Source organism: Condylura cristata, unplaced genomic scaffold (genome assembly GCF_000260355.1).
Source record: "Condylura cristata isolate star-nosed mole 26May11 unplaced genomic scaffold, ConCri1.0 scaffold00003, whole genome shotgun sequence".
In the NCBI taxonomy this organism is placed as follows: domain Eukaryota; kingdom Metazoa; phylum Chordata; class Mammalia; order Eulipotyphla; family Talpidae; genus Condylura; species Condylura cristata.
In genome coordinates this window covers 16,671,032-16,686,023 of record NW_004567104.1, presented here as the reverse complement: position 1 = coordinate 16,686,023, position 14,992 = coordinate 16,671,032, and the positions used below count along the sequence as shown (strand labels likewise).

The window sequence follows — 14,992 nt, the reverse complement described above, 5'->3', positions numbered from 1 at the left end:
GCCCCTCCTCAGGCCACCACCAGCACACCTGGTCACACGCCATAGGCATGCACATACACACTTACTTTACACCCGCAGACTTGGCTTGTAGGGCGCTGCTCCAGAAATCATCAACATTTTCTGGTTCAGAAAAGGCCTGAAGGCAGGCACTAAATGGTATCTTGGCACGAACCAACTCAGGAAGGGGTCTTCTGTTGGCTTCTGCTTCCCTTCTCGTTAATTCATAGGCGATAAGTTCATCTAAGTGAAAGAACACAAGAATAATCTTGTAATTGCTCTTGCCTTCTCCAAATGTCCTCTTTGGACAATCTTCCCTGAGGGCTTCTCAGAGGGTCAGGACTGCTTATTTGCCCTCCAAGATCCCCTCAACAATGTGGCACTGACAAAGCTGCATTTGGTTGCTTTATTTTGCCTGTTGTCCTTGGAGACTGGACTGTTCAGAGAGAACTGCGAACTCCAGCCCAGGTGAGTTCTCCAGACTGAATGACACAAGAATCTGCTCTTTCATTTTCCAGAGACCAAGACAATAACCAGCCAATGACTACCCTCCAGCCACAAAGCCTTCACACCAGAGAAGTTCGCAATGTAAGAGACTAGAGAACTCTCCTCTCTTCCCAGGCCCTTCCCTACCTGGCTGAAAAGCCAAGGCCCAATGCCTAAACCAGGCAATCAACAACAAAGCTGAGTGAAAACCCCGGTCATCTCTCCAGTCCACTAACCCACAAATGAGGCCCAAGAGGTATGTTCAGCTGTGTCAGGAGATCCTATGTGGCCTATCATGAGGCAAACATAAATCAAAAACAAAACATTCCTGTGACCTAAGGCTGTCCTAAAATAGAATTACAAAGGAAAATTACAAAAGTAAAATTAAGAAGAAAACTACCACTGAACTCCCAGCAAGCTACAGAGCCAGTATTAAATGTTTTCTGGTAGGTTCCACCAGCTACTATGACCAAGGTCATGGAGGTCACGGCCAAGGAGCAGATGAACTGTAAGCACTTCATTACCTACTGCACCAGACCACGACACAGACCAACAAGCCAAGACAACTTTGTCAGGGCTATCAACACCTTAGCTATCAGGTCCCCCAACCCTGAAGGTCTTTCTTCACTGTCCCTACTAAAATGACTAAACATCAAGGGCAAAAAGTCAGAAACTCCATGAACTTCCCAAAAGCCAGAAAAGCTACTCTTAGCAGTTACCTGTGAATCAGAATTTTAATCAAATGTTGAATGGGCCTTTCTGAGAGTTCTTTTGTGTTACACAAATAAATCTCTTAATTTATCCATTTTGGAGGCACAATTATGCAGCTATATATGCATTCTTAAACACATCTGAATAAGCTTCTAACATTCATTCCCAATCCACAGTTGATGATGCACATTACCTCTAAGTTGCTAACATTAGCTGTTCCCAGCTATCAATTTACAGAAACTAAATCATAAATCGCTTTTCAAAAAAATCAGTTACCACTGGGTTAGAGGTGATCACAGCACTAAGGAGAATATGTAAGTTGGGAATCCTATATGTTCTGACAAAGGTACACAACTAGGTCTAGTTCTAAAAAGTACACAAAACTTCAACCACTAGCTTTTCCACCTTGTGTACTGGAAAGAATTTAAAAACTTGTCTAAATTATGTGAACTTATGAAAAAAGGGAAATATTTCATCATGATCACAACCATCACAAGTATCCCTTTCCAATGAACAAATAAATGGGTCTTGCCTAAAAGATGGAAAAAGATAAACTAGAGAGTTCTTGAACTTTAAAAAGAAAGAACCAGTTCACAGGAGATAAGCAAACTAGTGGATATTTTGCCCTTTTTTGATTCTAAGGCATTATTTCTAGGAAATGCCAGTCACCTATTCTGCCTGGGGAGAATCAGACTAGACAGCAGAAAGAAAAGAAACTTCCCCTGAGGCCCCAACCTGGCTGGGTATCCCTGTCTTCCCATTTCCAAAGTTCAGAGGCCTTCCTAAGAGGCCTGGCTCCCACACAGAGACCTGCTACACTTTATCCCCTAGAAAAGGGTCTTAAAAACTTGACACCAAAGCTGAGTTACTTCAAGAGGCCTCTGTTTGAATGTCCCATATCAAAAATATTGTTTGAATCCTTTCCGTCAGCACAAATGTTTACTTCAAAAATTTTTAAAGAAATAACTAAAAATAATTTGGCCCCAAATTGAGTTGACTCCAAACCAACCAGTTGGTCAAATTTATAGACACAGAAACAGGTTCCATCCATAACCCCGCCTCAAAGTCTGTGCTACCGTTGATTCTTCTCAAAAGGAAGTCATGTGGAAACTGGGCAAAGAGACAGACATAGAGACTCCATCTAGGCTGAATCTGCTCCTAACATAACTTTTCAGTGGCTGAACTGTGTGATCTCAGGGTCAAGGGTTTGAGTCACAGTCGATTTCCCCCTCAGGGACTATTACCCTTGTTGGTTGCTGCTTCCATGGCCACAGGTAACTGCATCAGGTAGTCCACCCTCTCTGTGTAGCGGACTTTTCGAGTCTGACAGCACTGAATACGTTCTTCCACCAAAAACCGAAAAACATCACTTGGGTTTTCTGAGCCGATGTGGTTCCTCTGAAGGTTGGATGACATCAGATTAGTGAATTGATAAGTATTAAGACATGAACAAAAACTGGCATAATCAAATAGAAATCTGGTGTTACTAAACATTCCCCAGGGCCACTTCACCAGACTGCTTTAAGAGCTAAACAAGGGATTTATCTGAAGACAGAAATAGGAGACTGGGTCAACAAATGATAGTTTACTATGTGAATTAATACTATACAGTCATTAAAAATGATGGGAAAGGGATGACTAAGTGAAATGAAAAGGAAGGGGTTACAGGTGCCAAAGTAAAAAGAAAGAAGAGAAAATAAGTTAAGGCATGATGTGATTACACAATATGATGTGATTTTATAAACACATTCATGTCATCAACAAATAAAGAAATCATGCTGTATTCATATATGTGATGAGATGGCAAAACAGTCACCACAGGTTTAGGATAACTAAACTTACACAACAACATGCAACAAATTGACAAATATGCCTGAAAATCACAGGTGGGCTAGACTCTAGATGCTAATCCTGCATCTGCAGGGCTGGCTGGCATGAGAGGGATTTTTATTTTCTCCTTTGTGTTAAATAACACTTTAGTAATCAGGAAAAAAAAGCCTGTTTTTTTTTGGGGGGGGGAGGAGGAAAAGGGGAAGACTTTTAAATCATGCACTCTGAGTGGCTCTTAAAAATCAGCAGCATTTAGAGCCCTCCCTGGTGGCGCAGCGGGTTAAAGCACTGCACTAAGAAGCTAAAGCCACTTCTGCATGAGTTCATCCCCGCCTGCCCCAGAGGTGACCACATGGCATGGCAGACCTCTCCTGACCCGCCCGCTGCTCCCCTCAGCAGTGTACTTTGTCCATCTGCCTGTTCTGCTCCTCACTCTGTCTCTGGTGAATCCTCTCACCCTCCACATCTCTGGATGTGGTTCTGTATGAATAAATAAATAAATCTTTAAAAAAAATCAGCAGTATTTAATATGATTTGACTCTGTGGTGAGCAAAATAGGACCTTCTCTGAGTAGTGGCAGAAGGACTCCAAATACCACATGGGGCTCAAAGAATTTTGTTTGGGGGGCCAAAAAACCCAGAATGTAATAACTAACAAACACTTCTACAGCACAGACAAACTAAAAGAGAACAGCTCAATACAAGCACCTAGAAAACAGGGCGCAGGTACCAGCACCTCATGTGGGCCAGACAAAGTCTCGTAGAAGAGAGTTCTGAACCAATTGGGACAAGGACAGGTTTTAGGTAAGCAGAATGAAGGCTGTACCCTGCAGCCAGGCCTAAGTGGAGCACCAAGTGGTGGGCACACTCCCTGCAGCCTTTGCCTACCCTTGAGGACGGACTCACCTCTACTAGATTCACCAGGTGCAGGAAGAACTCCTGGGCGTCTTGCTGTCTGTTGGAGGAAAACTCCGGGTGGCTCTTGCTTACAAAGGCCTTAAACATGCGTGGAGAGATGCCATTCTGTTGAGGCTAAAATATGAAAATAAATCAATCTGCAACACTGCCAGAGACATTACTGGCACTTAGCAGCAAGCAGAGCAGGAGTTACCCTGAATCCCACTTCTCAGACAAGAAAAGTGAAGCCCACAGAAGCTAGAGAATAACACTGGCTGACACTCATTAGATATCTAGTATGTACCAGGCTTTGGACTATGAACCTAATATGAGAACAGGATGGAATCTTCCTGTTAACTCAGAAGTTAGGACAGTGGGCAATAAATACCCCACTTTCTAAAGAGACACAAGAACGAGCTCAGTCCCACAGGACTTGCTAAATATCACATTGCAGCAGTCATTAGAGCAGACAAGAGGAATGTTAGGATGGGGGGGCCCCAAGGGAGGTCAAAGGAGAGGAGACTCCGCAGCATCTCCCTCCCCTTCCCATGAGAGAACCCCTTGTAAAGACTGGGGTACTAGCAAGAAAAGGAAAAGGCCCTGGCTGCCCCAGGCAGTCACAGGGTAGTCTGTGACTACCCTGCACTGTTTCTGGAGTAAAGAACAGGGAGTGGCCAGCAGCTCTTGATGGGGTCCCCAAAAGCCTGCCTCTCACCCAAAGAACTGGATAAAGATTGCCAGTTTCGCCAGGCCTGCAGAGCAGAAAGAGCAGGAGACAGGGACACTTTACTTTATTTATTTTTTTAAAGGCAGGACAAGTTCATGTGGCCTTCCTCAGGGGCTAAAAGGTTAGCTCAGAAAGGGGCCAGGCTCCTCCAGGAAAGACACAGTGTGAGCTGATGGGAGGCAGCTGGCAGAGGAGATGTCGGTGAGAGCGAGGCGAGCATATGGAGGTCAGCTAAAGAGGGCATCAGGGAAAGACCCTTGTGAGAACCTGAGGGGACAAGCGGGACCAGGGGACGTCTCTGCAGAACCCCCACAACAGAGCCAGCCATGCAGAGGCACATGGCAGCCAACGGGAGCCAAAGCTCCTGCTCAGTGAAAGGCTCTGTCTCTTCAGTAATCTCTGACTGATGACCCTAGCCTATGGGGGCTAAAGGGGTGGGAGGAAGCAAAAGGGGAGCAGGGGGGCGGAAATATCAGAGGCCAGCTGCTGACCCTCCTCTACTGCTGGCGGAGAGCCTTCAACATGGTAGAGGAAAGAAGCTTTGAATTGGCTCTGTGTGAAGTGGACCTTTCAAAATTGGCCTAAAAGGATCTGAAGCGGCATGGTGACAAGAGCCCATGTCGCCTTTGAGGAAAGAGTGAGCACAGGCTTCCTCGGTGTCCCTCCCAGGCCAGCCTCCATCATGATGGTCTACAGGGCACTTCAGTGATGACTCAGAATAACCCTGCACAGGAAGTACTGGTTTTTCCATGCTACGACGAGAATGAGACTGAGAGAAGTGCCAGGTGAGTCAAGTTACTAGGCAGCTAGCAAATAGCAAAATCAAAATGGATTCCAGCCTTGACTCCAGGTTCAGGGTCTCTGCAGCAAAGGTGAAGAGGTAGCTGGAGCACATCCTAGGCCTCTGGGACACAACCTCACTTCATCAATCAAGCAAAAGAAATCATTGGAGTTCACGCCACAAACGTGTGGCTATTGTGCACCCACTTCTTCATAAAACTTGCGTGAGGGCAGCTTCCTGGCTGCACTCCTCTCCTCTGAAGGCCACGGAGCTCTGTCTGAGCATCTGAGGACTTGAAACTGGTAGAGGCACATACTCCAAGTGCCTCCACGTCTGCTAACTTTCAGTCTGTTTCTAGACTGCCTCTTCAGCCTGAGGCGGCCCCTCCCACGCAGTGGACATGTATCACATCTGTCTGGGCTCTCTGGTCAGCGTTCAGGGTCTCGAGACCACGCCTTCAGAGGCTTCTCCACTATGTGACAGCAAACACCTAAATCTCTCTCCCTGTGGCCAACAGCAACTCTACCAATCACATTCTGTGCATGTTCGAAGCAATACCTCCTAGTAAAATCCAAGTGAATATTCCTGCCTTGCTGAAAACAGATCTGGTCTGATCATCCAGTATCTACTGATCACCTACTTCATACAAGGGAGATGGGAGACAACACGAATCTGTAATAAATCCAAAGGAATGCTATGAAACAGCACTCAGCAGCTCATCAAGGAGAAGTCCCCAACTGATAGCATTTGAGCATCTGAAGTCTTGAAACTGGTACATAAACTACCTGTTGACACTGGATGTGGCTCCAGTTGAGCTTTCAGCACTAGGCCAAGATCAGCTATATCTAACAGCAGTATATACACCTGTAGAAAACTATGTGAAATATACAGTGCCTTCTTGGTATACTTGCTAACATCTATTCAACCATTCAACAGAAATTTACTGAGTGCAATAAAATGTTCATCCAGGGTCCTCCCTGTGGTGCAATGAGTCAAAACACAGCACTGTAATGCTGTCTGAAGCCACCAACGCACGAATTTGATCCCTGGCCAGGGAGGTGACCCTGATATGGCACAGCAGACCTCACCTGGCCAGCTGCTCCCCTCAGCAGTGTATTTTGGTCAATCAGTCTGTTCTGCTCCTCACTCTGTCCCTAGTGAATCCTCTCAACCCCACTTCCCCACACCTCTGGCCTGCACCCTATATGCATAAATAAATAAATCTTTTTTAACAAATGTTTATCCAAGATAGAAACTTGGATGAATGCTAGAGTCCAGGCACAGTCTGAGCATGTTGTATCTGTATCTTGCTTAACTCACCAACCTAATGAGGCAATGATTATTATTTTCTCAACTGACAGATGAGGAAATTGAGGCAAAGAGGTATTAACTAACTAGTCCAGGATCACAGTTAGGAAAGTCTCTCTCTCTGCCCCCCCAACTCCAGATCCCCGTAGTGCCTCTTCTTGCATACATGTGCCTCCTTGTCGTGTCCCTGCCAAAACAAGAAGACAGTATCATGAACGCTGGGTAAGCTCTCTTCATATCCAGGCACCTCTGGAGCCAACAGTACAGGTCAGTCTGACAATTATTTCTCCGAGTCCAGCAGGCGGAGGCGCCACTCCCACATTGTGCCCAACTGTGTCCTAGTTAGGGGTTCACATCAGCATGTACACTGCCTACTGAAGATGGTGCCACTACCAGCGGTGCCTCAAGCCTGATGTGCTGCCAGCCCCCAAGCCAGGAGCTGCTTTGGAAAGGGCAGCACGACAGTCTTTTCTGAAAAAGTGGCAGCTGCCCTGTGCACCAGGTGATGGTAACATCGGGCAGAGAAGCTTCATAGGGACCAGGGGGAAGACCCTAGAAAATTACCTCACATTTAATCTTTGGCCCAGCCTCCTTCACTTCTCCCCTCAACTGACCGTTCTTAATCCTTTGTTTTCTCAGATTTGATAGCACAAAGGTGTAAGACTCTTCAAGCTGTAGAAGTTACCTGAACGTCTTCCTAACAAGACGGACAATCCCGCCCTCTCCCTCTTGGGGTCACCCTGCAGACCAGACCTGGCTGGACAGGTGGGTTTGAGCACTGAGCTCCTCCACCTCGCTGCCTGGATCAGCAGCTGGCACCGTCTGCATACACCCACATCGATTCCATCTATGGTTTCACAGAGGCATCTTGCTAATTCCCATGTCCAACTGTTACTATGTTCACTTCAAATTTAGTCTATTAGAAATCAGACTAAAAAAAAGTTGAGCCTTCCTCTAATCAGGCTTGTAGATCTAACATCCAACTTAGACAACATAGGAGCTAAACAGCACGGCAAGGAAAAACCATTTAGAGCAATCTTGGGACAAATTGCAGCTTCTTCAACATATCAGTAACTTGCAAAAGGAAAAAGAAGGGACCCAGTGGACTAGGATCAAGTATGGTGGAGGGATGAGGGGGTTATTTTATGTGGCAGAGAATAACATGCATCTGAGGTCACCCCGCAGACCGGACAAAAGGGGGCTTTAAAAAGATATTTGACACTTCAGAGAAAGTCCTCAGACAGGATATCAAATGATGTTAAGGACTGGTTCTGAATTTGTCAGTGTACTTTTAATAATTTAAAAAACTTTCAACATGATGTTTATGTTAAAGTAAAAAAAAATAGCTAGTTACAGATGAACACTGCATATTTACCAGTGAAAAAGGAGGATGCTGGATTTTATGTTAAAATACTGCAAAGGGGCCCTTCTTGGTAGCAAAATGGGTTATCTATGAAGATATCCAAGGCCACTGAAGCACAAGAGTTAGATTCCCAGCCAGAGAGCTGACCCACATGGGGTAGCAAACCTCTCCTGTCTCATCCACATCCCTCCTCAGTAGTGTATTTCAATCAATCTGCTTGTTCTGCTTCCCCACTCTGCCTCTGGAGAATCCTCTCAAGCCCCACACCTCTGGCCTGTACCCCAGTTCTTGTATACATAAATAAATAAATCTTTCTTTAAAATACGGAAAAAGAAAGGGCAGGAAGGGAAAGAATAGAGGTGAGTTTAAGGGGGATTATGAAGACAGATCAGCAGACGGATGATTGCTGAAACTATGCAATGGTATATGTTATGCTTTGCTCTCTATTTTTGTGTATATTTGCAAATTTAAATAAATTTCTTAAGGTCACGTGCTCTAGATAAGGCTGTTACTTGAAACACAAAGCTAAAATAAAGACCAAAGAACTGAGTCGTGGAAGCCACATTTACTAACTGGCCATGGTCAATCACCACATAAGACGAAAGGAAGAAAGCAAAACTGACCAAGAACCAGGCCTGCCTTCAGGAAGCACTCAGTCTCACTGTGAGTCGGCAGTCTCAACCCCTGAAGTGTGGCTCATCTGAACAGCTAGTTTCACAAGAGGGAGCCCCAGATTGTTTCCACAATAGCAACCACCTAAGAAGCCTGTCATATTTATAAGATACTGTACTTACTTTCGCCATCAGCAATTGCAAAACAGATCAGCTAAAATTAGAGGACTACGGTGTTCAGAATCTTCCCAAATGCTTACTCAGGACTTTCTGTTTAATGCTGCACCAGGAAGATAGCCAGAGTCTCATGTTCTCCTGAACTTAAAGCTTTAATTAACAATCAAGAGGCAAGACTGAAGTTTTGTATCACGAGTAACACTCATGCAGGTATGAATGCTGCAAGATGTTAAGGCTGTCCCTAATACACAGATGTATGGCATGTGCTGATTAAACACTTAACCTTAAACAACAAACCTTGGTCCAAGAGTTTCTAAGCCAAGTCCAAAGCACAAGTCCCCTAAACTAAAAACACAGAGGGCATTCCCCAAACTATTTTTCATATTTCAAAATGTCAGAACTGTTACATCTGTGGGCCCTCCCTGGTGGTACAATGGGTTAAAGTTCAGCACAATGAAGCTTTCTGCAGCCAGCACAGTACAAGTTCGATCCCTGGTCAGGGAGCTGACCCACATGGCATAGCAGACCTCTCCTGTCTTGCCCGCTGCTCCCCTCAGCAGTATATTTCAGTCAATTAGCCTGTTCTGTTCTCCACTCTGTCTCTGGTGAATCATCTCACTCCCTGCACTTCTGGCCTATTCCCAGTTCTTGCATGTGTAAATAAATATTTTTTTTAAAAAAGGAAATGTACATTTGCTCTTCCTAGGAACATGGAGGTTGTAAGAACAAAGTTCCTATGTTTGAGTATAATGTATGTGTTGAGTCTATGTTTGATGCTATAGTATAGCATCCTGAAGTAGAACTTTCATTATCCATGCTGGTCAAAAACTGGTACCAGGAGTTACGTGTCAAGGATTTACTTAGGTGGGAAATCAAATGAATTATCACTTAAGAAATGCAGATTGCTTGAAATACCAAATCGTTCACAACATGTTACCATTGGAAAGTATAAGAAATTACAGAATGTTCAATTTGAAAGTGTTGACTTAGAATGCTTAATAAGCAGGAATTTTTTTTTAAGAAAAAAATGTCTTTTTATAGTAAGGTTTTATTTTTATAATAAGGTTTTTATCTTCTGCAGACACAATTTAATTTTATAAATCAACTCAACAAATTCAGTATAATAGAAATGGTATTGCCCAAAACAAATACTGCAGATCAATTTACTGGTGGGAATGTACATTAAGCATACACATTTATAAATTTGTATGTATAAAAATTACTTTACTTCTGACACTGTTGGTGGGAAAGCAGACTTATCCAGCCTCTATGGAAAGCAGTGTGGTTTCTCCAAAGACTAAAAATGGCTTTGCTATATGACCCACCAATTCTATTCCAGGAATCTACCCCAAGAACACAAAAACACTAATTCAAGAGGACATTTGCACTCCTTGTTTATTGCAATACTATTTGCAATAACCAAGATATAGAAATAAACTAAGTCCCCTCAAAAACAGATGAGGGGATCAAGACGATGTGTTATATCTTCTTGATACATGTACAATAGGATACTATTCAGTGATCAAAACAAGACAAACTCATACTAAAATAAGCCAGAAGAATAAAGATAAATACCAAATGGTGTCACTGATTTGTGGAATACAGAGAAACTAAACAAAGGTTCAGACAAAGACAAGCTTTAAAATCAGTCTTTCTATGGTGATGGCACACAGGTGATTTGGTGATGGGAAGTCCATGGGGATTACAACTGAGATGGGAAAGGCACAAAATGCTATAAAAATAAACTGTTATATTATTTTTAAAAAACAGTCCTTGACAGCTAATCATAGAACTGAAGTATCTGGAAGGGAAGGGGGAAGGGGGAGGAGGGAGGACAAAGAGGGAGAGAGCACAGTGGATTATTTTGCAAGACTACGCAAGCTTTGGTGCTGGGTGCACTGTGGTGACGACACCTGAAGTGGGAGATCCTATGCTTCCAAAAGACTAATGACAATATAAACCAATAGTACTATAAAAACTTTTTTTTTAAGGAATGGTGGATTTATTAAATATACTGCTAAGTGGAGCTGCTGGCTCTGCACTCCAAGAAGGTGTGAGGCTTTTTTTTATTTTTACCAAAAAAAAATTTTTTAATTTACAAATGGTTTAACAGAAAGACAAATAAATGAATTATTTTAGTGTGGATTAAAAAAACAACTAGGGTTCAACTTGGTCCATAGCAACCAATTTAATACCAGGAAAGTACACATTCTAGAAATGACTCAAGATAGAAAAGCGGTGAAAAGCCCAAGTTACTGGGCTACCTGGTACTTCAAGTAACACCCCACTCTACATACACACACACTGATGCACTAGAGTTTGAAAAAGTGCTGGAGCAACTGTTAGGGGAGCAGGATATGGGGTGACCAGCGGCACAGGCTGCCTGGGACAAACCCAGCAGTTCCATCCACAGGCATAGTAACTTCAGGCCAGGTAACCATGCATCCATTTCAGTATTTGTGTCCATAGGGATGAGCCTGGCCTTCCATAAGCATGGTGTAATGTCAACTCATTTGGCCAGTTGGTAGAAGAGGCCCCATAAAGAGTCATCTCAAGAGGGAGCTCTGACCCCTCTCACATACTCTATCCCCTCCACCAAACATGCCTCTAATAATTTATCCCTTTCTCCACTTCAGCATATCTCCTTTCCTCTCGTGGGACATTTCAAACTAATCTACAAGTCAGGAATGCTACAGTCCAAAGACAAGACCACCTGCCCAAGGGTTCCTGCTACCTGAGAAGAGAAAGATACTCACAAAGTTGTTCCTCTGTAATCAACCACTGGTGAAAAGCCTGATGCCTCAGAAAGTCATTTCCTCCACTGTCAAGGGGAGTGGAGCTTTTATTTTGAATTACTTTACTGAGCAACTTGAAACTAGCACCACAAAGTCACAAAAAAACCATAAGGTCAACCCAAGCCCTGTTTTGATGCCTGAGCCAGACTCACTCATTTCCCACCCTACCACCACCGAGGCGCACACTGAACCACTGACCCCATTCAGGATTCTTTCTTTAGTCACTAGAAGATGTCACCTCAGAGCAGAAAAAGATTTTACAACAATCTAGATCAAGGGTCACACATTCAAATATCCAGTGTGCCGGCCAAGTCACGACTCACAAAGGGACAAAAGCCACACAGAATGTCCTATGTGAAGGGAGGGTCTCTCCCACATCCAGCCAGCAGCAACCGTGGACCTGGAATGGCCAGAGGTCCTCAGTGTCAAAGAAAAGCTGGAATTTAGGATGTCCATGTGTAGGCCACGCAAATACACTTGCCGCCAGATGCGGCTCAAATGCTGCCAGGTTATACAGCCTGACAGAGCATGGTGTCCCACCTGCAAACTACAGAACCCCAAAGATCGCAGAGCTACTGCAAGGGGTATCTAAATTCAGTGATGCGGAGGAGACTAAAGGCCCAACCTGACTTCTTCCGTAGACAGAATAAATAATGTGCCTTGTTTACATGAGAGCTACTTTTTTTCAAATGTAAAAGGACACTTTGATATTAACAAGACCAAACTTTACTTCCAAATATTGATGAATTTTCAATTCACATTTTCTCAAATGAAGAGATTCCAAAAGCAACACACAGAGCAATATACACAGATATTTTACATGAGACCGAGGACTTTTATATTTGCAATATTCATGACGAACCACATCGATTCTGCCATTTGGCTGCTGAGACAGTGGACATGATCTGCCCACAGTCACATGCCCCTGGCAAGACAGGGGAGGAAGCTTGGCTCCTGAGTGCCATCCAGTCTTCTCTGCCTCCAGCAAGGGAGAGTGGACTCTGTCCCAATGTGGGCCAAGAAGTAATACTTGTGGGATGAAAAAACCCAGATAGGCCCTCTTTGGTGGCGCAGTGGGTTAAAGCACAGCACTAAGAAGTTTAAGACACTTGCACATGAGTTCGATCCCTGCCTGCCCCGGAGGAAATCCACATGGCATGGCAGACCTCTCCTGACCCGCCCGCTGCTCCCCTCAGCAGTGTACTTCGTCGATCTGCCTGTTCTGCTCCCCATTCTGTCCTTGGTGAATCCTCTCACCCTCCGCATCTCTGGCCTGTACCCCAGTTCTGTATGAATAAATAAATAAATCTTTAAAAAAAAAAAACAGATAAGCCCAATATGAACCCTGTACCCAATTCATCTTCTCCACTAAACCCTAGATAAAGATATTCGAGCCGTGAAGGATTAGAAAACTCCTTTTCTTGCCATGCTCTAGAGAACAACACAACTGGAGAACTCCTGCTACCATATTGGATTCCTGCCCTGGACCATTCGAAATGTCTATCTCCTTCTCTGCCCTCCTTCTCCCACCAGAAAGCTACCTCTAAGTGTCTCTTTCAAAATCTCCCTCCTCCTGTTTGTGCCATTTCCCCAATCACCTGGCTTCATTATAACCAAGTTTGATTCTGGCTCTCACTCTGCAGGCTTAAGTTAAGGATGACTGACTTAGGAGTTGAGAGCACAGGTCAACACTTGAGAAACAACTGAGAGACCTCTCCCACCAAGTCCAGTCAGGACTCTGAGGGCAGCGCAGGTGTTGGAGAAGCGGGACACACCTTCCATTTGGGATGCTCATGGCCACAGCAGCCACAGCTGCCAAACACAGCTGTGTAAGCTGTGCACTGCAGAGTTCCAAGGGACTAAGAAAAGGACTAGGCTGAAAGCAGTGCCCCCTGGAATTGTACACCAGAGCATCCCGGGGAGGCCATCACATAGATATGTGGCATGCAAGGCTCCCAATATTAGGAGAAAACGTGCATGTTTCAGTTATTCATCAATTACTAGTGACTGCATACCAACTGGCTTTCTCAGACTTGTGTGTTTAACATCCCCCCCTGGTGGCTTTGCCAAAAATAACACCTACCCAGCCCTCCCAGAATTCAAAATCCTCAGCAATATGAACCGTGTGTGGTTCATCAACCACAAGGTTCTTGAGAAGTCCTAGCAAGTAAGTTTAAGGTTTAGGAGAAGAAAGACACCATAAGAGTCAAGACCATGTCATCGAGGAGAAATGTTTATATTCTTATACAATTAAGTGTGTTCATCTCAGCTCTATTTTATGTTATGAAGACCGTGGTCTCACATATAACCACGAAGTATAAGTGAAACCCACACCTGTGTATCCCTCACCAGTTTCTGAGAGCACACAAACACCCTAGACTCTGTGATGAAATAGCTATTCTCACAGCCTGTCAACATTACAACCATCATTTGCCAAATCATGGAAAATCCACATTCAAGCTGGTGCAAGTCCTCCTACCTACATGTCAACTAGCAAACACATACCTTGTGTTCTTCCTTCATCATCACCTGTTCTATGAGTTCAGATTTCATGGGAGGTTTTGAATACTGTCCTGAGAGAAGGCCATGTCCTAACTTAGTCCTGGACAGGAGAGAAAAATGAAAACAAGATCACTATTGCCTCTTAGAAATATAATTATCTATGAATTTGAATAAGTACAGCTGCTTTTAGTGGAACATTTTATCTCAATTATTCACATATAACTTATTTGATCTGCTTGATACTGATTCCATTTTCAAATTGCTTTCAGTATTTGAAGATAACTTTATTAATGTCTTTATTTCTAGAAAAGTAACAGATGTTCATTTAAAAATATAGAAAATAAGGACAAAAAGAGAATTGCTTTTAATTCTACAGCCAAGACATAACCAACTCAGAATGCTTTTGGAGACTTTTCTTTAAAAAAACTACAATTGGGCACTTACATTTGTGTGTTGAAATCTTGTGTTGGATCTAAAGGAGAGTAGTCAAATATCCTTGGAAGATTTCCTACATACCTAAAAAATGAGAGGCAACAGTCAAAACACAGAAACTTAAAGAACAGAACTTGTCATTCTAGTTAAAGCCATCTTGCCTTTCTATCAAAATTAAATCATCCACTTGTTCCTGAGACTCCACCTCCCTAAACTTGTGGGCTTGTATCAGTAGGTGTCAAACAGGATACAAGTTAGAATCATCTGAAGACCTCTTTAAAAATTACCAATATCAGAATGTACTAAAAGATGGCGGCAGAGTAAAGACGCTGAGATCACCGCGTCCAAGCCGGCATAGGAATTGAGGACTGAAAAC

At 43.7% G+C, this 14,992-nt stretch overlaps 1 protein-coding gene across 1 annotated transcript in view; it reads right to left on the bottom strand.

The window, feature by feature from the left end:
• Positions 1-14,992, bottom strand: part of USP13 (ubiquitin specific peptidase 13 (isopeptidase T-3)) — a 119,064-nt gene that overhangs the window by 35,056 nt on the left and 69,016 nt on the right. The window contains exons 8-12 of the mRNA XM_004675392.2: positions 14,629-14,700; positions 14,188-14,284; positions 3,930-4,055; positions 2,439-2,592; positions 66-240 (exon numbers count right to left, since the gene is read on the bottom strand). Coding sequence (XP_004675449.1) covers positions 66-240; positions 2,439-2,592; positions 3,930-4,055; positions 14,188-14,284; positions 14,629-14,700 — 624 coding nt within the window. The remainder of the gene's footprint in view (positions 1-65; positions 241-2,438; positions 2,593-3,929; positions 4,056-14,187; positions 14,285-14,628; positions 14,701-14,992) is intronic.